Source organism: Vanellus vanellus (genome assembly GCF_965231255.1).
Source record: "Vanellus vanellus genome assembly, chromosome: 11".
Classification (NCBI taxonomy): domain Eukaryota; kingdom Metazoa; phylum Chordata; class Aves; order Charadriiformes; family Charadriidae; genus Vanellus; species Vanellus vanellus.
The window spans coordinates 14692659-14717507 of NC_138916.1; the positions used below are offsets into that span (position 1 = coordinate 14692659).

The 24849-nt window shown below is 38.3% G+C and overlaps 1 protein-coding gene across 1 annotated transcript in view; it reads left to right on the plus strand.

The window, feature by feature from the left end:
* ADAMTSL3 (ADAMTS like 3) overlaps positions 1-20448 on the plus strand; it is a gene marked incomplete at its 5' end in the record, with an annotated part of 185190 nt that extends 164742 nt beyond the window's left edge. Inside the window, 8 exons of the mRNA XM_082488623.1 lie at positions 8149-8331; positions 10388-10507; positions 11318-11530; positions 13958-14141; positions 16691-16895; positions 17756-17865; positions 19406-19620; positions 20153-20448. Coding sequence (XP_082344749.1) covers positions 8149-8331; positions 10388-10507; positions 11318-11530; positions 13958-14141; positions 16691-16895; positions 17756-17865; positions 19406-19620; positions 20153-20262 — 1340 coding nt within the window. The 3' untranslated portion in view covers positions 20263-20448. The remainder of the gene's footprint in view (positions 1-8148; positions 8332-10387; positions 10508-11317; positions 11531-13957; positions 14142-16690; positions 16896-17755; positions 17866-19405; positions 19621-20152) is intronic.
* Between the last annotated feature and the right edge of the window lie 4401 nt (positions 20449-24849).

The following is a 24849-nucleotide window of genomic DNA, read 5'->3' on the forward strand; positions in this document are numbered from 1 at the left end:
ATTTTGTGACGACGGAATGACACTGTAATTAGTATAATAAAAAGCCTTTTGCTCTTATGCTTCTTTTTACTATAAGTGCATCTACATTGGAGTTTTTGTTTGTTTGGGCATAAGCGGAAAGGACTGAAAGATGTACTTCAAAACCTTAAATGTGCTTTGATTCGTGTCTTGCAACAGTCTGGGAACCTGAAAACTGAATCCTTTGGGATATACTAAACTGAAAGGTGTGCCTGGGGACTGTACCTATTATTTTCCAAACACTAATGGGCAGTAAGTCCAAGGGCCCAGGCAAGATTCACCAAGTAGTCCAAAGCAACCCTCATCCAAACACACATCGGGTGTGCTTTGGGACTTTGGGTACCAACTATGTATCTTTAAAAGCACATTCCCGATGCCCTCCCCTACTCGCTAATGTAGATATAGCCTACAGAGTTCGGGGGAGGGGGATAAGTTGGAATGGTTTACAGAATTGCTTTTTTTCTGGTGTGTGTTTCTCCCTTTCTGTCCCAGCTTTCCTTATTGGAGCAGGGATTTCCTTCAAATTCCTAATTCAGGAAGATGGATTATGTTAGAGAAAGGTAAAATTTCAAAAATCTATGAGAGTCCTTGGAATGCTCAACAAGCATGTGAGTGGGTGGGTATTGCCTTGATACTTCCTCCTTCAATTTGCAAAAAGCTGTCAAGAAGTTCCTTAGGCAAACTTTAACAAAGTCTCATAGTATAAAAGAAGGTTACCTTGTTGGTTAGTACCTCATTAAATGGCTGGAATGAACAAGTGGTCAAATTTTACAGTGGAGAGAGGTTACCAGTAGGGTACCCCAAGACTCTGGGGATTTGTGATGTTCAACATTTTTATAGAAGTTCTGAAAAACAATGTGAACAGTTAGTTGACTTAAAGCTGTGAAAAATCAAGATTTATAAAGGCTAATAAGATCTAAAACTCTCCGCAAAGAGTTGCAGCAGGATCACAAAAATGACATTTAATAGCTAAATGAGGGCAAAGAATGTTCACAATTTATATTTGCAGAATAAATGTACATCTAGAACAAATAACCTTAAATAATGACATGTGCACATGGCTGTACCTGAATGACTGCCACTCAGAGAAAGATTTGTGGAGCCATGCTGGTTAGTTCCATGGGAACACCGGCGCACTCCCTGGGTGGTGTCCATAGAGGCCAATCAAAACTAATTGCAGAGGAATGGACAAAAGAATAGAAAATAAGCTGTTGCTTAAAGCTGTGGTGAATCCTGTTCACAGCTCGCTAATCTCATCTCAAAAATAATATAGTAGTGCTAGAAAAGGTAGAGAGAAGAGCAATATTAGAGGAAGCAAGCATGATGGTCTAATTTCTACTTCCGATTCTGGAAGCTAGGAAGATATACTGAGGAAGGGTCATTCAATAAGTGCTGTGATTTTAGTACTCTTTGCCTACACATCCCCAGGTGCCCATCACTGTACACTAAGTGCTGAGTTTAGTGGACTTCAGGTCTGGCTAAGAATGGAAATTCCTATGTAGTTCTTTAATTTCTGATAAAATTACATTTTCAAAGTCCCTGAGTATGTATCTACTTTATAACCAGAACTGTCTGGGTCCTTGGTGATATAGCACGGCTATTCAGTAAAGTGAAAGTATAATTACTAACCAGTTGGACAAAACCGTCTCTGATAACAGTGCTGAATTGTAGAATTGCCCTAATGCACACCAACCAAGGCTTTGTTGGAGGTCGACTACAGAATTCAGTCTAGCAGTCGTTTCTGAGTTCATGCTTAACTCAGACCCTCCGATTTAGTTACCTAACTATAGTTGCCTTATTTTAAATGCCTAATTTTGAAAAATACTAGCCTTTAACTTCTGCAGCTGGAAAAAAGATCAAGTTCTCTTTGAGCTGACAGCCAGAGAACTAAACAGGACCCGACAGAGCTGTAGCAAGGGTGGGATGGGAAGGGGTCTTGCTTCAGGAACCCCTCTAAGGAGGTCACCAGATGTCAGTAAGATCTAAATCGTGCCAGATGTTGCTACCACCTAGGAAGATGGGCTGTTGCGTGGCTGGTAGCAAGAGACAGAGGTAATAGCTTTGAAAGATTGCAAGAGAATGGAGCAGTGTCAGAGGGCAGGTTGGAAGATCATACCAACTGCCAAAATATCTCACGCTGGCTCTCTGTCCAAGACTATTATTCCCAGTGAAGCTGACAAGATTCGTACAGGTAATTTCAGTAGCAGCATGGTTTAGCCTTTTTGAGTTCGCTAGAAGTTGATTGCTCAAACATAATTCTGTTGAATATAAAGGCAGTTTGTGACTTCTGCTGGAAGATGTATGAATCAAAGAAATTGCATTGTAAGTTATGCTAAATCCACTGTAGGCGTTAGTGAGTGTGGAATAAATAATAATCAGATGACATTCATTGTGTATATTACTGACCCAGAATCGTTTCCTCTGAAAGATGACATGTGAATTTAGCCTTTAAAGTTAGGTAAACTTTTAGCGAAGTGTAGCAAAATGTGATTTGTGCCAGCACAGTTCTGCCTTGCTCTTGAATGGGAAATACAGAATGCTTTATGAGATTCTACATAGCTGGGGGAAAAAATTCTGAAGACATATCCAATGTTTTAGAGTAACTAGTTAGTAGGCCAAGATTTTTATGGTGTGTAATATTTCATAGAGCTTTCAAGGTTGGAGGAAATTTGGTTTTGAACACTGAATATTTTAAGGGCACCCTATAGTGCAGATTCCTTTTTTTTTTTTTCTTTTTTTAAACACGTGTTTCACAGTCCCATCCGGAGCTGGAAGTTTTTTCCATAACATTTGCTGTCCCAGGGCCACTCATGGTGGAAAATGACTTTCTTTCATGGAACATTGAGTATTTGAGAGCTGCTCCAGAGCTAGTGGAAAATAACCTGCCTTTGAGGTCAGAAAAATAGATTAAACTAATTCTAAAGTTTTATAGCCACTTAGGTCTATAGTAGAAATTTTTAACATCAGAGGATTTAGATCCATTGCAAGAGTAAAATTCTGCTTTTTAAGATCTTCCTAAGACTTAAGAAGGCCTAAGTTCAAGAATATGTCTTTGTTCATGCAGGACAATTACAGCCATCCTTAATTTTAAGCACGTGTTTAATTGCATTCCCTAATAAGGATGGGTTTAATCCTATGCTTAAGTGCTTTCCTGACTTGGAGCCATGGGATATGATTGTTTGATTCTGCTACTAGCTGATGTCAGTGATGGATCTCCCATTTGAATCACTGGGATCTAAATTGCACTCAGGGATTCTGAACCTTTGGCAGTTTGGGTGAGTCGATACCTTTGGGCTCATCCTCAGCTGCATCTGCATGGAGGTGGAGTATGAAGCAAACAAAGGTGGCTACAGGCCATCTCATACCTCTTCCCCTTTTTGTACTGGCTGGGGATCAAACCAGGAATTCTTCAGCTTGAAAGTAATATTTTCTTGGATGTTGATAGGGAATTACTTCCTTCCAGGATTACAAACTGGAAGATTTACTTTTTTTCCTGAAGAGACGGTCTAGGAAATGATTCCAGAATGATTTTGTGTCTTCTGATGGATATAGAAGGGCAGCCATTCTGTAGGAGAAGCTTATGTAGATGTGTTAAATTTGAACAGGTAGGCGAAAGGAAAGACATTTAGAACTGTCCGGGAAAGGACAAACAACAACAGTAGAAACTTCAAGTCAGAACAGAGGGCTGAAAATTACAGCAGTGAGGAGGAAATATTTTTAAAATTCAATGTAATTAGCTTTTAAACATCTCTCTTAATAGTCTTCTCGCTACAATTTTGTAATGCAAGAGGCTCCTGAAGACAAGTGTGAGTGTTATTTTTGTCCATGTAAAGCCTCTGTGTAGATCAACCTCTATGTAAAGGAGAGTCAAGCATCTGCACTCAAATTCAACCTTTTGCACAGGACAAACCCCTCCATGAGGTCCTACAAATATGTCCCAAAGCTTAAGTATAGTTTTAGCTTCTTTAATTAAAAAAAAAAAGAAAACACCAACACCTCGTGTTTGGCTTGTTTGTGCTTAGTTTAGTTTCTGCTTGGATAAGAAAACAATACTTAAAACTTTTGAAGTTTAATTAACATGAATACTAAAGGGTAAAGAACAGGTTTTAGGCCTTAACTATTTGCCTAGGGCAAAAAAAGAGCTTTTCTTGCGTTTTGATGGTCTGCTCGAATTCTGTTCTGCAGTTTCTGTGTAGGAAAATCGGTGCATTTCACAGTGCTACTGTAGGAGTCTTGTCACAAGAGGAATGTGGGAATTGTATACGTTGCCTGCTTTCTCACAAAAGCTGATCGATGAGACCTAACCCAGTGTGCAGCGCTGCATACCAGCAGAAGTAGTAGATACGGAGTCTAATTTCTAAGGGAAAGGAATGAAATTCTGCATGATGAAAGCTTTTTCACCTGAAATGTATAAATGGTGACTGCGTGCTGGGGTTGTGCTATGTTACGAGAAGGAATTGTATGCAAAGCGCTGTTAAGCACAGACGCTATTTAAAAGGTAAATGCACACCTAAAAATAGGGGGGGGTTGGTATCCCCCAACAGTAAGAATTTTTCCTGACAGTTACAGCAGGAAAGGATTTTTCACTGGTTATATGAACACAGAGATAAACTGAAGCTGTCCTGAAGAGCTTGAAATGTACACACTGCTTTGCTGAAGAATGCAAAGGAGCTGGACTATAAGTGATGTCTTTTTCTCCTGCTTTATTTCTGTACTCCACTCACAGGGTGTCTATCAGCAGATGGGATAGCACCACACAATAAACCTTTTTCCTGGTCAGATTCTTTACTGTATCTCTGTGGATTCACAACTCCAAACGCTTTATATCACATTTGTGCTTGACAGTTTTGGGTTCCCCTGAAAGGCAGGGTTAGAAGAACCTGATTTCTAGTGACGGCTATGTCCTGACTGCAGAGTGTGCAAAGTCCTACCCCCTCTTCTCCCTTCATGCTATACCTCAGCCTGTAATAGGTCCCTGAGCTCTCTCTGAAAGGTATCTTCCTTTTTCCTTAGCTCAGGGCTCAAGCTGAGGATTTGCCGCAATACTTTTAATGGCAACCTAACCAAAAGCCCATGAAAAAGGACACAAAAGGAGCTTGATTTGCAAATACCAGTTGTTCTTAAGCAGATGGTGCAATTTCTCCCAGGCTCGCTCTCGGATAGTGAATTGGTTTCCGCATAATAGAAAGGTTGGGGAAAGAAAAGGAACCATGAAATGCAAAAACTTGAAGTGTCCTCAAAATGACTGTGAAGAGGCCAGCTCAGAGGGACTCAGCATACAGTAATTCACATCAAAAATATTATCTCTTAGATAAAAATCATACTTCTCAGTAGTTTTGGGTAAAAGGCAATGCAGGAGTGTTGTGATTATCCCCACTACTATTTTCAGCCCAAACAGTTCACGTTTATGGATGCACCCTGAAGGTATCTAGATAACATTAACTCTGTTTTAAAATAACGGTGAGATAATCACATATGCATAATAGTTTGTTTTTTCCATTATGTATTTAACTGATCATTTGTCATGTTTTTTCCCCCCACTTTGTCTGTAAGCAACAGCACCCCTAAGATTGCTTGGATGGATTCATGGTGCATTTCAGCCGGACTGGTTGCTGGACTGCCATGCAGGGCTCTGTCCACACTTCTGCTCCTTAGATCTAGAATTTATGTTTGTGTATTCATATTATTCACGTGAGAAATGGTCTGATTTACTTGTGTGTGTGTGGTATTACTTGCTTGCTTCCCCCAAAGAGAAATGTATACAGCTCTTTGGAGGAAGAAAGGAATCATTTGCTATAACTCAAATTGAGTTTAAGGTGTGTGACAGATACCGAATCTCAAACTTAAAATGAGAGGCAAAGCTATTCTGCAGATTTCTTTTTCAAACTGAACTCCAGTCCAGGTTTTAAAAGGCTGTACTAGACTCTCAATGAGACATGGGTAGCAGAGTAGCGACATGGCAATTTTTCCGGGATAAACTCTAGGATACAAACCAAGTTTGGAAGAAATATATTTCTTAAGTTAAATCCCAGGAATGAGGTACGTTTCTGAATGCTGTGGTGAGAAGAGAGGGAGGACTGTAACATGGGGTGATATTGGGCTGCAGTTCGATGAAGGCTCAGGTTAAAAGATTAAATTTGAACCTTTCCCAACTATTTTGTGTTTTTGTGTTTTGTGGAATTTGACTTAAGATCGTTTGACTTCAGTCCCATCTCAACTGTGCTGCTTCTGGCTTATTTTTGGCTCTGATTGGTCTGCAGGATTTTAGCGCCAGTGAAGGTAGTCTGGCTGCAAACCTCTAGGCCTTAGATTAAAACAGCTCAGCATCCTCACAACACCTCCTCAGCCCATCTGTATAGTAAGTATATACGCCTGAATGGCCATGGAAAGTACACCGTAAAGGAAAAATATGTCTGAGAATGATACATTTTAGCCAGAAAGCTGGGGTAAAATGGAAAAAAGACCCTTAAAACAAGACCTCATCCTAATTCCAAAAGGATTTTTTGAAGTGGCATAAAGCTTCTTCTGGAAACTTGAAAAGCAGCCTGGTTTTTGGACCCTTGTGCACTCTGCAGATCTGTACTTTGTTTCATGCAGGTTTTTTTAGTAAAACGCAATCTCATGAGTTTAAAAGCACTGAACAGCTGCTAAATTGTCTAGAATAAAATCTGTGATTATGCAGAAGAGTGTCTCTCTCTGCTGTCTTTCTAGACAAAATGGTGGGGGGAGCTTTTTCCTTCAGTGAAATAGCAGGTTCCAAAAAACGTGTCTGGTTCCTATTACAGTGAAGGAAAAACTTGAGGTGTGCATTGGAAGTGCTAAGCCAGTGATTGAAATGTTAAAGTTGTTCCTAAAGGCTGTTCCACATCATGAAGACATCATCTGTAAAGTAATACTGCACAATGATCTGTGAAGAGAGGAGACCGAATTAGCATTCAATATGGCTGAAACTTCCAAATGTCCCACATTCAGGTCAGCTTCTATAGCAGAACCTGTTTTGGTAGTCGTCAGTGAGCACTGATTGATATATTCAGCGAAAAAAGAGTTCAGATGAAAGAGTTTAACTGCGCTGACTTGTCTTGTACCCTGCACCTTTGTGCACCTCTGTGGCTAGTCACTGTGCCACCTATGCCAGGCGTACCCCGTGATTTATCTGGGAGTTCGGAGCTTTGAAAGAGCACTTCTGCTGCAGCAGCTCAACCAGAGCACAAGCAATGAAGTGTCTGATTTGCCAACTTGCAAAATATCTTTTTAAAGGCAAATGTTTGAGGAAAATAAAACAGAAGTCCTCCCACAGAGGTGGACTGTGCTGGGGGAAAAATCATCTAATTAAATTTCCAGAGTCATTCATTGATTAAAATGTAGAATGACAAGTTATCTGCAAATGCTGAGTTTCTCAGAGTTCAAACGTTAGAGTAGGAATGATGAAAGACTTTTTGCTTTCTGTAACATGGTAAATGAGGTTGCTTAACAACTGAGCCCCTCATTTAGTTCTTAATAGCTCTTTCTGTTCCTTTTCCGTCACACTGCATTGTTACAAGCGATACATATGACATCTGCAATTTGGAGAAGTTTTCGGGAGTTTCTTAGGCCAAAGTTGGCCACGTGTATTTTCTAATCTAATTGATAAATATATCCCTTTTTTCTTCAAAAGAATTATTTTGCCTCCACTTCTTTCCTTCTCGCCTTTCTTTTTAATTAGAAATTGAATATTCATTCCTTCCTTCATATATTCTAGGATGCAGGTTGAATGAAATGGTGCTGTGTAGATCTTTACGTCAGTTGGTCCTAATTGGGGTTAATGGTCTCACATCTTTCTGTGGCAAGACACGTGAGCACACTGCTTTTGTAGGACTGGTAGGAGTTTTTAAAGCTGTTCTGTGAACTTGCCTTAGAGTGCTTAACCTTTAATCTTAGTAGGATGCTGATTTATTAGTAGCCCTAACTACGGAGAAGTTTTGTTGTTAGTGGAAAAAGTACTTGCTTTGCTGCAATGTTATTACTTTGGTTTATGCGATCTGTGAAATGAGAAAGGGACTTAGGATTCTTGGGTGTTAGGGTAGCAGTTAGCAATGTAAAACCTATGGTTTATCTCTCACAATGAATGTTTTAATTATTTGCATTTTAAAGGTGTTCCCCAACCAAATGTAACATGGTTTAAGAAGAAAGATATTCTACAAATCAATTCTTTCTTGGTTTTGAATGGCTCTCTCTTTCTGAGGAATGTTTCCTATGAGGATGCGGGAACATACACTTGCAGAGCAACTAATGCTCTTGGAAAACATGAAGCCGCATCTGTTCTCCAGTTAACCGGTAAGTGCTAAATGAGAATTCTTTACTGCTAACAACAGTGAGCCACTTTGATTATGAAGTTTAACTGATAAAATAGTTGGGGTGATATTTAACACTTTCTAATGAACTTGGAAATTTGATTGCATCTGAGTCCCTGGGATCTGTTCTCTATTTTGTGTTTCTTGTAATAGCGGATCGAGGTACAGATGGTTTAACTTGTGACTTCTTCAAAATTTATTCCATCTTCTTGCTTCCAGGCAACAAATATCAGCCCTTAAACCAGCAGACACATTAGAAAACTAAATCCATTGTCATATTACATTGTTCCCAGTGCTTTTATCTAGGGAAACAGGACAAGCTGGAGTTATGCAGAAAATCTGCAGGGAAATGCAGTGAAATGAAAACAAAGGCTGGTTTTCGTTTTGGGTGGTGTTGTTTTTTTTTAAAATTATAGAGGCTATTAAAAGGTAGGGACATGGAAAACAAGAAAAATCTGGATATGAACTGTTAACTCTCAGAATAGAAAATGTAAAGAAAAAACTCGATTTAAATGACTCTATTGTAAGTAGATTAATAATGTAATATTGTATAATACAATCACGCCTTGCAAATAGCTCCAATAAATGGATCATTCAGCTCTAGAGATTAACTTTCGCACCATTTTGCTGTGCGAAGTACACTGCAGTTATACATGGCCAATCCTGCTACAAAGCTTGCTTTCTTAGGCACACGTGTGTAGGGCAGGTTATAGATGTTTGGATCTGTTGGCCAAAGAAGACGTACCAAGGACATAATAGGAGTCTCTGTGTGAGGATGAGTGTAGACTGAAGCTCCCTTCTTGGTTTTAGTTTTCCTGGAATACATCAAAACTTCAGATGTTCCACAGAGGAATATTATTATAATGATGTGACTGGGAAGATTTCTTACAAGAGCCTGAACTTTATTTCTGTTCCTGGTCACATGACATTAGTTTAAATAAATCTTGAATGGATAGGAGAAGACCAGATTCTGCAATTTTTTTGGCTGTGCAAAACTGCAATGAAATGGGAGGACTTCTGGTGTCAGGAAGTGCAGATTGCGCTGACTCAATGTTGTCTAAAGCAACATCACGTCAGCCTTTTGCACTTCGCTACAGCTGTTCCTGCCTGACCTGGGGCAGTCGATCAGGAGTGCAAAATCTGTGCAGCCTTTCTAATAAAAGTTCCTAAGGACTGACAAGGCAACGAGCCTTTTGCCTGTGTGCCACCGCCCTCACTGTGGTTCTGTGGAGACTTTTTTGTCCCAGGGTTTAGACAGACAAGCAGGAGGTTCTCTTCAGACATTGCAAACTGAGGAAAAATGTTGAACCAATGTAAAATGACCCACGGAAGTTAGAATGCAGCCACAGATTTAAACCGTTCTGGAAGGAGAATCATAGATATTATGCACATTCATTAAAACAGAAATGTTGACTAAGTGGCAAGAACTGTGTGTCACTGACAGATTGCCCGCATTTTTGGCAGTTATTCTGTCTGGCATATGATAAAAAGGAGGAGTTGCTATAGCGATAGGCATATGATTCTGCATGTGTTATGCTATCTCTATGTATAATAAGATTTTAAAAGATTTTCTTCTTCTTTCTGTTGTAGCACTTTGTCATAATTCCATCTAATGTTACAGAGGAATTGGCCCGATTCCATTGAGAGAATGATTTTTTTTTTTTTAATTTCTGTATGTGAATGACTGGAAGTTAAATAATAAATGGCATTGCCATGAGAAACGGGAAATACATCATACATCCTGTAAATCTTGTTTTTACACCATGTTTCATGCTTATTTTTCTAATTTCTAATAAATAAAATTCAATAAATGTGATTTAGAAACTTGCATAAAGATTATAAATAATTTTTATGTTTCCCTCTTTACATATCTGAAGTATATTTGTTAGATAGACAATTTAACTGCATAAATGAAGTTGATCCTAAAGAATGCTAGTGTCCTCCTGCTTTATAACTAGCATGTTGGATATTTTGATACAATTTTTTTAGCATCTTGATTTAATTCTTGCTAAGAAGAGGTCTTATGCATTGTGTTACAGAACAAAGACTTATAGAGAATAACACTCTATTATCAAAGGGAAGCAGAAGAAAGCGTGTCTTAATGGCATCTGGAATTGGTACAAATGTCAGTGTGGTACCTGGAGATCCACTAAGAATAGGTATGTTGTCTTTTCTGCTTTGTTATTTAAGTTATATTATTTATTCATTTAATTAAAATGGAGAGGGTCACATGGAGAAAGTGAGTGTAATTCCTAAGAGTCCAGGTTTGGTGACCTTCTGGATTTCCTAACCATATCTCAGCTTTCTGTTATCAGGGAGGGAGCCTCAGAGAAAGTCACACAATTATTTTTTGATTCAGTTTTTAAAAAAAATGTTTTAAAATGGTGACCCTTTAGGCATCGTCTAGGTGACTCACCACGAGACTGAAGCTGCGTAATTTCTCTTTGAGCTTTGCTTGAAAATGATGGGAGAGGCTTTGTCTGGGCTCTAGAACTGTTTGTTTATTTTTCTGTCTAAATGAATGCCTCTGTTTCCATCCCTGCCTGTGCCTGTGGAGTGAAAATGCAGCAATTTAATTTCATATGTTTATGACTCCTTTCCAAAACAGAAAGAAACTCTTTCATTGCAATCCTATTTGGACATTGTAGAGTCTGGGATGAAATCTTTGTTCCATTCAAATAATTGTTCTCCTCACCCCCTTCGTTCGTACAGAAGTTAAGTTTGTAAGAACTTACTGAAAGGAAAAATATAAAGAAATATGGTAAACATATATCAGCTCACACAGCTGATAACCCTCACGGGACAGTCAGAATTTTGGGCCGTAGCTTGGACATCAGTGAATGTATGCATACTCCTGTTTTTATTTAGACTGGTAAGGTCTTTTATGTAGAATCACACAATCATACATACTTATTCACCAACATTTCAATGTGTTTAGAAAAACCTGCTAAAATGCTGTTGATTTTTAGGTTGCCCGGTGCTGCCCAGCTACAGAAATACAGTTCACTGGCTTTTCGGAGATAGTCCAATTGAGCAAGTTAAGACCTTGGAATACCGAACCCTGGTTGGGGGTCGTATCCTAGAGGTGAACACCAACTCCGGTCAATTTGCTGGACAATTCCAATGTTGGACTTCAGCTAATGCAAAACCAATGTCAGTTTGGGTAAATGTCAAGAAGGAAGGTTTGTTGAAAATTATATGACAAATTCTTAACTTTTAAAATATTTTCTTACACTCTGTAAAGACTTTCCTGAAACCTAACCTGCTTTTATACATAGAAAGTAATTCATAAATACATGTTTAACTTCACATATGTGAATAGTCCCATTTAAGTCAATAGACAATGTCCATACTCAGAATTGGATATGGGAATTAATGTGTACCCAAATACGATGGGGGGGAGGGGGGGGGCTCATTTCTTCCCTGTGTTGCTGAGAAGCTGAAAGAATGTCACCTGATTCAGTGCCTTGCTGCTTAAACAGTTTTGAATCAGGCAGGTTTTCTCAACTTCTTCAACACGAACTGAAACACAACTGACTTTGAGGTCATCTTTGGAAATACCTTAATTATAATCAAAATAATTTTAATATAATTGTCATATTCCAGCGTCATTGCAATGATACGGCAGCCATCTTACTGTAGTCAGCCTTAAACATATCAGTGTACTAGGGCACACCGCACACCCATCGATTTCAATGTTAAGTTTTCAAAAACATTTTGTAATGTTCTCCAGTCTAATGAGCTTGCACAAAACTACATATCTATTAGTAGGTTATATAATGTGCAATTGAGGATTATAGATTAATTTGACAAGGCTTTTACACATGCAGCAGCAGGACAATAGGCTGTACCTGCAAGCATTGTATAAGGTTTGTAAATATTTAAAATGCTTTAGAAATCAATTACATTATAATTGGGCTTTTAACAAGAGAGTTAGGAGCTTAGATTCTACTAAGAGTCCGGCAACAAAGCACCAAAATCCATTTGACAGTTTTAAAAAAAAAAAAATAAAATCTCTAACCAGTCAATACCCAGGGAATGCGGATGAGGTTTAAAAACAAGTATCTGATGAAATTGAAAGTTTCTATATGTGATGTAACTATTATCTTATCATAATGATTTGGCTTACTGTTTATGTGCAAAGGACTCAGGCTGTTAGATCAGATCTTGCAAATTCTCTACGCTGTGTACAAGTGTGTTCTCAGTGACTGCCAGTGGATTACCTTCACGGGTGAAAATGGTTCTGGTACGCACGGGGTTGCGGAGTCAGTTACGTTTACAAAGACATTTTACTGAAACATATCTATGATTAAAATGTTTATTTTTAAAATCAAAGTAAATTAAAATATTAATGAACTGAATCAGAAAATATCCTAATAGTTTATAAAAAAAAATGTCCAGGCCTTGGTCCTAATATAGACCTAATATAGGTCTGAACAGGTCTAGCCAGGTACTGATCTACCTATCAGTAGTCTTTAGCTGGACTGCCTTTTGGTTGCCCGATACCCTTTCCAGTCAGGCTGGTCAGAATTTTGGGGAAAGTCCACTTTCCGGTTGTGAGCTTTAACTCTGATAGTTGCTCATGTAAACGGTTCATCACTGAAATACCCATGCATTTGTAAGGCTACAAAATCTCCTTTGGTGGTTTTTGCACAGTAGGCATATTCAGGGCACTTCTGAGCAGTATCATCCTAGTTAAACAAACAATACAGTCTCTCCATCATAGTTGCAGTCAGTAAATTTAACTATTTCTGCTTTGAAAAAGGCCCTTTTGTATTATTTTAAGAAACCCAGAAGTAATAAGGAAACATTGAAAAACAATAAGTTAAAGAATTCATTATGTGCTGGAAGAGTGAGCCTGTGGACACAGCTGGTAGCTATCAATTATTCTTGGTTATTACAGAAAAATCTGACTCCTTCTGTGATCACATAAAAATCTGTCAACATTGCATAGTACTTCATCTTTTACCAAGTGTCAAAAAAAAAAAAAAATGTGGGGGAAGGGGTAAGTGTGGAATTGTGACTAAATATGAAGGTAGTAATTGTTAGAGGTGATTGGTTTTTAATATTAAATGCGCTTTAAAACAAATTCCTTTTCATCTTGCCAGATGTCTTAGTGGCGAATTATTTATGTATTAAATACTTTTCTATAGTTTAGCGCAGGATTCTCTTAAATCCTGAAATTATGTGAAGCGTCTGGAGTAAGATGAGTTTTCTTCAGAATAAACTTATTGTAGAACAGCAGGAAACCTAGAGAGCCTGATTTACAGTTTCCTCTTTTTAATGCTCACGGTATAAAAAAGTTATGGAAGTTTTAAAAGAAGTTCATCAGTTCCTACTGTGAGCCAGGGTTCTGCCCTTCACGTGCACATATGCTGATCCCATTTGCCTTCTAGAGGACTCATGCTCATATGTAAGGGCTGAACTTGGGAAGCTGAGCAGGACTAAATTCTGCTCTGGCTTATTGGTCCCTTTTCACAATGCTGAAATACTTGCTTTTCTACGGAGAATGCAGTGTCTAGCTTACAGAAAATGCTGCCAGATCAATCAAAATGTGACAGAGTTACGTATAGCGCCTCTCTCATGCTACTTTCCATTGCATTTCTTAGATTACAAATGGGAACATGCCGAGTGGAGCACTTGCTCTGCTAGCTGTGGGAATTCAGGAACCCGCTCCAGGAGGCTGCAGTGCATGAACGCGGAGAAACAGAAAGTAAATGAATCATTCTGCAGAGAGCTGCAGAAGCCAGCGATTACTTACCAGTCATGCAACACAGATGACTGCCCTGCCAGGTAAACCCCTTTCTACTCTATTTCAATATGCTCTTGGTATATTACAACATTCTCGCAACCTCCTGAAATCGTTTGTGTGTTTATAAGCTGAGTCTGAAACGTGGGGTTTATTTCATCACGAACCATAAAGTGCAAGAGATGTGAAAATGGATCACAAGCAAGGAAAATGCTTGATTCAACTGATGAAATGAGATCCTGTGCAAGTCTCCATGCTACTGCAGCAAGTCTTGCTGCTACCACACTAACACCTTGAAAGCTCAGCTGGAGGTCTCTCGGAGACATTGCGATGTGCTAGTTTTGTGGAATCTTTGCCAACGCCCTGAGAGAAAACTCATTATGTTTAGAGCAGCCAGGATACTTGTCAGTGGAATCTGTGTTCACCTCCTCTCCTTCCAGCTCTGAGTAGGATGTTTACCGTGGAATGCTTCATTTGTCTCTAATGCCCCTCACCACAATGTCACGCTCCTTGCGTGTGCTTCCCTGCCAAGTTTCTGGCTGGATCCACTGGAGTAACTTGTGATCTTGAGACAGAAAATCTTTGTATCACAGGCAAATAGACTACAAATCTGATTCCAAAAGCCAAAACCTAACCTCTAGACTTCTTGAGTTGCACTGAGTGCTCCAGCTCAACAAGGCGTTGCTCTAGGTTTTTAGCAGGAAATCCCACAGGCATCCTCAAAACAAGTGCTTTCCGTTGTTTAAAAGGATTGGCCATCACTGCTAGCAATGTAAAAAGCCTCGAGGGATGGAAAGTCATGCACACGTTTTGGAGTTGTCCCTCACTGGAAAATGTTTGGAGAGAAGTGTTAAGACCTTAACTGACATTGTGCGAGTGCGTCTTGCCAGTATGTTCTAAACTCCGTTCTAAATACAGAAAACATAGCAACAGATAAATATCAGGAGAAATTTGTTTATGTTTCATTATTAGCAGCCAAAAAACAGATCATTAAATTGTGAGTCTGCACTCCCGCCAGCCCATAACAAGCAAACTTTTTGCCAGTGGAAAAATACTGAAATAGAACTAATAGTTTGAAACACACAGACAGTTGCAGGTTTCCCTCTTAAAAGCCAGCCGTTCAGAGCAGGTGACAGAGTTCGGGGGATACTAGAGGGCCCGGTGCCCTCCTGAGCAAGGTCATGCCTTTTTAGTGGACTGCAGTGCATGACTTAACAATTGGATTATCACTGGACCCAGAGTATTCACCACAAAACCCAATCGGTTATTTTATGTGGCTAAACAGACTGGCACCTAAATTCTCTCTTATTAAAATGCTTAGGTTTATTTTGCTTTTAATTTGGCTTTATGTATTTACCAGTGGAAAAGAACTGTCTGTATACTAACATAATTAACTCTACCTTGAATTATACATGTATGGTAACATACAAATTGTTTTTCTTTTATGAAATATTCCATACTTTCTATACAGGAAGAGCATCCCAGGTGCCTGGAAAATAGCCCCGTGTCTGGTTCCGAGTGCCTCTAACCTCTCCCCCTTCCCTGTGATTACTGACCTGGGAGGGAAGTGCAAAATGTTCGGACTTCCCTTTCCATTTCCCCACTTACTGATTTCTGCCCGATCTTCTCATCCCAAGGCAACTCTTTAGAAAGTATCCATAGAATTACGAAGGCTTTAGATGTACAGTCAGTGTCATGAGCCCTTATTATTAAAAGTGTTTCGCATGAGTTTAATCACTTCTCTCCAGCACAGCACAGAAGTAGGGTTAAGCAAATACAGAGACTTAAGCGCACACTTAACATGTGCTTTGTTTGCCAAATGTGGGCCTTGCTGACTTGCTGTGCATGTGCTGCACCGAAGGTTTGCAAAAGTGCTTGAGCTTTAAAAGGGAGAAAAAGACAAGAGTCCAGACTGTAAAAGATTAATCTTTCCTAAATAGATATAAACTATTTGACTGTAAGAAAATGAAATAATTGCTAAAGAAAATAGAATATTTTTCCTGTTACCACAGTTGTGCTACACATAAAGTCTCATTCTGTATTTCTGGCCTAGATTTATGAAAAGATCAAGTCAAATAAATTGTATTACCACCTGCTGCTTCCCCAGCATTGTTCCTAGCTGCCAAGACAGGCTAAATCTTTGCAACTTCTAACAAATAAATAACATGTTCTGTTTGAGCCATTATCTAGCAAGATCTTCATGTAATAAACTTGGATGAGTTATGACGCTTGTCACCTTAGTAGTAACTAAACCGGTACCATTCATTTTATAATTTACAGAAAAGTATGCTGTCCTTCCTTCAGAAATGTTAAATCCAGCATGGTCTATAGGGTTTACCTAATATCACCTTTTGGGTAACGAGCAGTGTAACTTCTGTTAGCATATTGAGCCACACCTATCTTAGAATTCATCAGTTAACCAAATTTATAAGATCTTGGTTAACAACTGAAAAAGCTGATTCTACCTTTTCTCATATCTAAAACTTGCAGCAACAGGTTCTTTTGATTTTTATCTGCAAACAAATTGCTGCAAGCTACCAGCAAGTTTGCAGTGCTTTCATAGTTGCTATAAATTTGCCTCTCCATCCTGTAGGTGGGTAACTAGTCCGTGGTCTGAGTGCTCTGCATCTTGTGGCAACGGATTTCGCTATCGACAAGTAACTTGTCAGCAAGTAAAAGCCACCGGCAGTGTGCTGACACTGCTTCCAGATGCGTGTATGCACAGAGATCGTCCTGCGGGAAGGAAACCCTGTCTGGGTCATTTGTGTACAGTGGGGACAATACAGACAAAGGGACAGGTAAGTTACAGAGTTTGTCTGGAAACTATTTACAGAAGTGTATCAGTGTCATGATAGCGTTGGCTGAACATCTACTCTTGCACAAAGCAAGAGCTTGGTGGCGCCATACCAATTACCTTTCAGACCAGTGAATTACAAATTCTGTTTCTTTTTTCATTTTGTGATGTCTGAGCTACTTATATTTGTTGAAGACGTGATCCAAAACCTGCGTATTAGTTTCAGTATATTTTACAAGCTAATCCATTACTATCTATTCAATTTTTAAGCCAGGGTATTGCTGCTATTGCAGTCTTATTAAGATCACAGTTTGCATAGCTGTACTTGTGAAGTCCCCAAAGAAAGATACATGAATGTGCTTCAAAAGCAGCTGCCACAATATTTAATACACAGAACTCAGCTTTCTTATGTTTTCTATGTTTCTTCGTTTGTGCGGTAATCTTGTGTTCATTTTGATATGCTTTTGATAATTATTAACACAGTATTTACTATTCAATGAACAAAGTAATGAATTAAGAGAATTACTGTCACCACGTTCCTTATTACAGGTATTAGCAAGGCAAGTTTGTGATAGAGCTACAGAAAGAATGTTATAGCACTAGAGATGTGAAATGATGAGACCATAGACAATGGATTTAGCTTTGTGAATAGGTTGGAAAGTCAGTATCTTGGCAAAACTGCACACAGAAAATTCCAAATATCTAGGCCTTATCTGAATAGAAGTGTGATAGGTTTGAAAGAGAAAATACAGATCAAGAATTATGACCGGGTTGTGTACCTGAGTAACTGCCTAGAAGGGTGATTCTGTTATTAACTTGGTTGTTTCTTTTTCTTTCCCCTCACCTTTTTCTCTCACTTTTTAGTGTTCTGGTCGCTGTGTAGGCCACCCTGTAGGTTTACAGCATCGTCACTTTATATGTCAACTTCGTAATGGATCTTTGGTGCCAAACTCTTCTTGTGATGAAAGAAGGAGGTATGCAGTTTGAAGAAGTACAAGTTTAGATTCTTTAGATGATCAAATTAAAGCTACAGGCTTGTCAATGCAGTATAAATATGCAAATTCTTGTTTATCGAACACAAGGAATGGAGATAGTGACAGTCATCCCTTTGTATACGCTGGATGAATTCAGGAACCCAAGGAGGGAAATGGATTTGATCAGTCATCCACTGTGCTAATAGCAAAGTTAGAAATAGAGCAAGGGAATCTTGATTCCCAAAAGGAAAGTAGAAATTGGAGTGATCTGCCATAACTTTTTTATTACTGCTGAACTGAGTCTCTTCTGATATTACTTTTTATTCTGCCCTACTGCTGCCCAAATTTTATAAAATACGAGTTTTCCTGAGCCTTATTTTGTGGACCATGTAAATTGGGTTACTAGTATATGATTATAGAAATAAGGTGTACATCTCTGCATAAATAGATCTCATTCTGCCTCTTAGTGTATGTACTGTTGAGGTATGTATGAGGTATGTAAAAACTGGATGGTTGGGAAGTTGTCACTTTTTACTTCAAGGTACACCTTCTTTGCAAGAACTCTGTTAACGTGTTTTACTGTCTTTAAACAACTCCTTTCAATATGAAAAGTATAGGCTATACACCTCCACAGAATCTTAATCAGCAGATTTGCCTGGGACTATGCTATAGCACATGGATGGATGGCAGTCTCTACAAAACACCGTAATGTCAAAAAGGCTGAATTAAAGACAAATTAAAACTGAATGCGAGGGTCTGGGAGCACAAAACTTTGTCCCATACCAAATGTGTAGATAGGGCAACGAAGAGCAGGGAATAAATGGGTAAAAGGACATACATGGGAATTGTTACCGTGTTTCTTGATTACTGAACTCATCTCTTCATATTTCTTGCTCTAGAAGTGCATCTGAACTATGAACAATTTAAAGCATTTTTGCTGCACACACAATGAAATTTTGTCTCCACTGAGGTTCATGGCAAAACTTCCATGTACTGCTAAGAGCCAGGATTTCACTTTGGCAGCTTCAGATGTCCAAGGAGGTTCAGTGTCAGCATAGAAATATTACTTGCCTTCAGGAGAGAGGTTATGCACAAAGCACTTGCAGCATCCTCTATGCAACATTTCAGGGTCAGTTAAGTTTTCCTAAAGGTAAAATACTTTCTATTTCAGGGTTAAGGAATTGTTTTAAAGAAACGGGGTCTTTTTGTCTTTCGTTTCCTTATGAGTGAGGCATGATGAATGAGCACAAAATAAAATACAGGAAATTCAACTTAAATATAAAAACCCTCTTTTTTGCTGTGAGGATCCTCAAACATTGGAACGGGTTACCCAGAAAGGTTGCGGAGTCTCCATTCCTGGAGATACTAAGAACACAAACGAAGATGGTCTTGAGCAACCTTGTCTAGTTTACTGTGCTGTGAGCAGGGAGCGTGCACTAATCCGTCTCCAGAAATCCCTTCCAACACCGGTTCTATCATTCTGTGAATAAGTGTTTAGCACAAAAGTAAACACTTAACTGCCATTTATTTTCTTCCACAGGTCTCCTGTCAGAAGAAACTGTTCTTCAGAGGCATGTGATGTCTACTGGCGGACAGGCCCTTGGAGGCCTTGCAGTGTGGACTGTGGGAGTGGATTTCAGTCAAGACGAGTGTACTGTGTACACGGAAAGAATAACAAACCTGTGGCTGATCAGTATTGCGGATGGAGGAAGAGACCAGTGACCTGGCAACACTGCAATGTCACATCCTGTGGCAGTATGTAAATGTTTATTTATATATGAGCATAGTAATAGTTTGTAGCAGTTGTATTAGAAAGTGACTCACAGTTGTACACTAATGAGTCTACAAGCATTTGATTGTATATCAAAGGTAAAACTATCCTCTCCAAGGAGCACTTCGTAATCCTGGGGTTATTTTTCTCTCTGAGTAGGCCAGTTTGATATTAAAGCCTCAAAAGCACTTTTAGAAACAGGATATTTAGGAAGTTGTTTTATGCAAACTTCCCAATGTGACTGTGCCAGTTGTGACTCATAAGTCTCTGAGCAAGCTGTTAATTTCTGAAAAATGGGGTAGTTTTCTGAAAAAGACAATAGATAATGAATGTAGTGAGATCACACCTCTTATTTGTGACCTAGTTTAGCTTGGAATCCACTGTTGCCAGAAATGCAAAGTAAAATAATTACAAAGCTACCAGGAATCCATCAGTTGTTTACAATTACGATGATAAATTCTACTATTTATCTTTTGTCCATTATAAAGCCTTTTAATGTTTAAATATATTTTTCAGAAGGCGAATGCAAGGATACAACTCACTACTGTACATTTGTAAAGCAACTAAAGTTATGCTTGATAGACATCTACAAACAAAGATGTTGTCAATCATGTCAAGAAATGTAACTCTTCTATGGAAAGTTCATGATGCTGCAGTGAAGAGATGAGAAGAGAGGTTCATTAAACTAGCCTGCTCAAAGTATATACTTGTAAATAAGACAGTCATAACAGTTAAATGGAAACATGGGGCTAATGACAAACAGTATTGCAGACTGATGTGCTGGACAGGGTATTTTTTCTGGGAACTTCTATTATCCACTCTTTGCAATTGAACTTCTAATGTTTTAAACATTTTTGTGTCTGGATTAGGAAGATAATATCATGGCCTATCATCTATAAAATTTTACAGGCCATCGCATTATAATTTTATCGGGGGAAAAAGCATTGTCTAAAAGCACTAGGTAGTGCTTACTGTCTTTAACTTATGAGAAAAACAAAGTCACGAAATCCTTTGAAGAATTTTGGAAAGCAGCAACTATTGACCCCCAGCTTTCACTTTTATTGTTTTATCAAATTTAACACAATTTTTAAATTTACAGAAGCTGTGCCTTGTAGCTGTAAAACTTTTGGCAGCAACTTCATTTTCATAAACACCTTGAGCATAAGGGTTGATCTCAAAGTTTTACTGATATTAGCTGTCAGATGGATACACAGAAGTACATTTCATTTTTCGTGCTTGTATTTGTGCATTCAGTAAAAGACATTGTCGATGCTAGTACAATTTTCAAAACAACAATAGATCTGTTTTGAATAAATGAGGTGTCATTTTCCATGGTTTCTGTTCTGCTCCAGTCACTGAAGTACAATCGAAATTCTGGCATGATTAGACTTTTCTACTGATTTTAAATTAGACACAAGCCTTCCTTGTCAGAGCTGTGAATGAAACATTTGTGAGCACTGTTCTCTTGCACATCAAGTCAAATGGGGAGCCAATAACTGGCCAAAACATGGCTGCCAGATTTTCTGTCTTGAATAAATATTTTTTCTCCGCTCATTAATGAGGAAAAATGTCCAAGGACGAATTATCAATTATGAAGGTAGGCAAGTGCAAGAAATCTATTTTGAGCAGATTTCCATCAATATGACTTTTCGTCACGACCATTAACCATTTGAGTCTTTTGCAAACTGATAAATTCTGATTACAATATTCCCAAGTAAATTATTTTCCATATTGCAGATTATGTCTCATTAGGGCTGTAAACAGGGAGAACCCCACAGTAGGCAGCAGAGAGATGTTTTTTTCTTTTGTAGTTTTTAAACTACTGCACATGTTGGAGGCCTGAATGCTTGTATTGACTTGGATCTTTTGTTATGTTACTGAACTACATTACATGCTAATTAGTGGGTATGCTGTAAGAACAGTTTTAGAAACAGCATTCCTGCGCAATGGGTTTGCATCACTGAAAATTAGATTAGCACTACTGTATAGAAAATGTTTTAATATGGACTATTGTGTCCAAGGCTGACTGCAAGGAGAGGATATTCCTGATCATTACCTTTTTAATCAGCAATGGGTCTTGATTGTTTAAGCAGTTTTTTTAAATTAAAAGAAAACATTTGTAAGATACTTTTGTAGATATTTATTGTCTGATTTAAAAGTGCAATATTTTGTTTTGTACAGTGTTTAATAAAGATTTTTGGACATATATTTTTTCTTATTACCAAAATTTCCTATTCACATTTTTCCTTTATATTTAAGGTTTTCAAATGTTAACACATAGATAGCATTTTTTGCTTTAATTTTGTCTTTGGTTAAGTATGCATGCTATACAGAAGCAGTGCTGTAAATGTTTGTTATTGCAATTGGCATGACATTCCTCTGTAGATTATTTTATTGCTTCTCCAGTAACTGAAGATGTCTAATATTTAGCTTTCTTGAACGTAGTTTTGATATTTCTGAAATAAAGTCTAGTTTGATTATTCAACACTGTGATTACCCAGAGATTATTTATTACCTTGATTTTCACGGTAGCTATGCTTTCATTCCAAGTGTTATTTTATCAACCTACTATGTCCATAATTCTGGGATTTTTTCGAAGCTAAGTTTAGTCCTTATTTTTGACAGCTTATAAAACAGATTCTCAGCTTCGTTGTAGTCTGCTTTGTGCTGCTATAAAGAGGCACCATAGATGTAACCCAACTGAAAAAGTGGGCAAGAGAATTTGCCAAAATCTAAATAAGTCATCTGTGACTCACTGAAATCTAGAATCAGGATTCTGTAAAAACGTGGAATAAAGTTACATTTCTTTGCCAGGCCTTCATGTACTGCACCAAGCAGAGATCATTTAGACCCAAGAGAACAAATCTATGTTTTATAGAATCATGGAATGGTTTAGGTTGGAAAGGACCTTGAAGATCATCGAGTTCCAACCCCCTGCCATAGGCAGGGACACCTCCCACTAGACCAGGTTGCCTAAGGCCACATCCAGCCTGGCCTTGAACACCTCCAGGGATATTTAGTGGGTGATGGCAATACCTATGTGAAAAACAATTGTTTCAGAATATCCAATATGTGTAATAGTCTTTAGAAAGAAGAGTCTCATAAAAATATAAGCAAGAAAAGCCTTAAAAAAATGTATTAAATTGGAAAATAAATGTCTAGCAATGGTGGTGTTGCAGAGTTACCCTAGATGGCAACATTGGCAAAGGTGCATGGGTCTATTTAATTTTCCTTTTGCATCACCAATGCATTCTTTCCTGTTCTTAAAAAAAAAAAAAAGATCTTGTACAGCAGTTCTGTGGAGCATGATGTACAGCATAGCGCATGAAAAACACTTTAGAATAGCAATTGAATCCATAAGTAACTTTTCCGCTCTTACATCTTGGTTTAGCATGACATCATAAAATGCTGTTATTTTGAGAAATATTAGCTTTCCAGCCTGCTGTTCATTTTGTCGGCTTTTCTATAATATGTTGCTTATGAAAAAGTTGACCTCAAGTATTGAATACTATCTGAAGGTTTATAATATCATTTGATGCTTTTCCTGGAAGCACAATCAGTAGGGTGCGGCTCTTCCAACGGTAACGTAATAAAGGCTTCTCTCTTTCACTATTAAACTTAGGGGAAAACATTAAGGGCAAAATGAAAGGAAATATGTCCCCTCCACACTAAAAAAAGTCTTCAAACACATCTGCAGAGGAACTGTTAAATGTATCTGAATATGCCCTCCACTTCCTCTCAAAAATGTTTGTGCTCTGCTGGTAGGTGGCAGCAAATGACTTTCCATAACTTAACACAGGGGAAAAAAGTTACTTAAGAACTAAAAAAAGCAGCTGTGAAAATGACAAAAAGCATCTGTGCTCACTCACAGAGACAGAGGAGCAGCCACTTTCAGCAGAACGTGCAGGCGCACATAACTTACTGGATTCACATTGCATTTCTCAACGAGTTTTCTTCCTCCCTAGAAGAGAGCTGGAGGATATTAGGAGCTTCTGTAAACTTCTCATGAGGTACCAAGATTGTGTATAGGCCATGGACTTGGGGAGGTGTAACCGTGCAAAATTTTGACTTTGTTTCCTCAGCTGTGATCAGAGATTGACTCAAGTTTCATAAAGAAAAGGGTGTTTGTAGTTTGTTTTCTTCTGTGGCGCAGAAGGATGACAATGAATTGGGACTTTTTCCTGTCCTGCTCTTAGGATATCACAGCTTTGCCCATGCCCTTGCGCATGGCCAATCCAAAACATGTCTTTACCAACTGGGGACGTGAATAATCTCCAGAGAGAAAAGTTTAATTGTTGTTTCATTAACAGAGTAAGTCATATTACAAAAAAAAATAAAAAACAAAACACCAAAACAGTACAAAGACAAAAATTACCTAAAAGTAACTGATGCTGTAATAATGTCTGGAGCTCTCATTAAATGCTTTTAAGCACAGCTAATATACTTGGTTCAGCTTTCTTCCTTCCAGCTTTCAACAAGTTTCCATCATTGATCATAGTCCTTTTATTGGTGATTTGATTTATGAAGTACAAGCAAGTAATTCTTCAGAACCCAAATGACTGCCCTATACCAAATCGTACAAGATATGCAATAGTGAAAAAAATCATAGTACAGTACTGTGATAGAACATGATAATACTGTTAATCATAAAACCATTTATTGGGAGTTGCTTAAATCATGAACATAATAGGATGGAAATCAGTTCATCTAGATTTCTCCAAATCAGGTAAAAATACATAAAGAGAGTACTAAATATCTCAATACAGAAAGCATAATTATTGCATGTACAATTTCTATAAAAAAAAATGTTTTCTGTGTATTTGTAACAAGGAATTCTTTGAAGAGCAGACAGACTGAAGCCAGGCTGTCTAGAGATTTCTGCATCTTGGCTGATATTTCTTTTTTTAACCGAGTTTGCACTATTTTCTGTTATCTCTACATACACTTTTATAGTTTTCCGCCATTTTCCCCTTCGGACTGCCTCTGCAGTGAACTTTGGCAGTGATACCAGGCTGTTTAGCTTTAAAAATCAGATAGCAGGATCAAAACCTGCAGTGGGTGGTGATATTAACTTTTTGAGCCTGATTCTCTCTGCTTCCTCACCATCTACCTTAGAAACCTGAAAAACAATTGTATGTGAAACCTCTTTGTGAGTTTTTTTTTGCACACTGGGTTTACAAACTACTCAGGTGGGGAGGACATTTAGTGTGTCA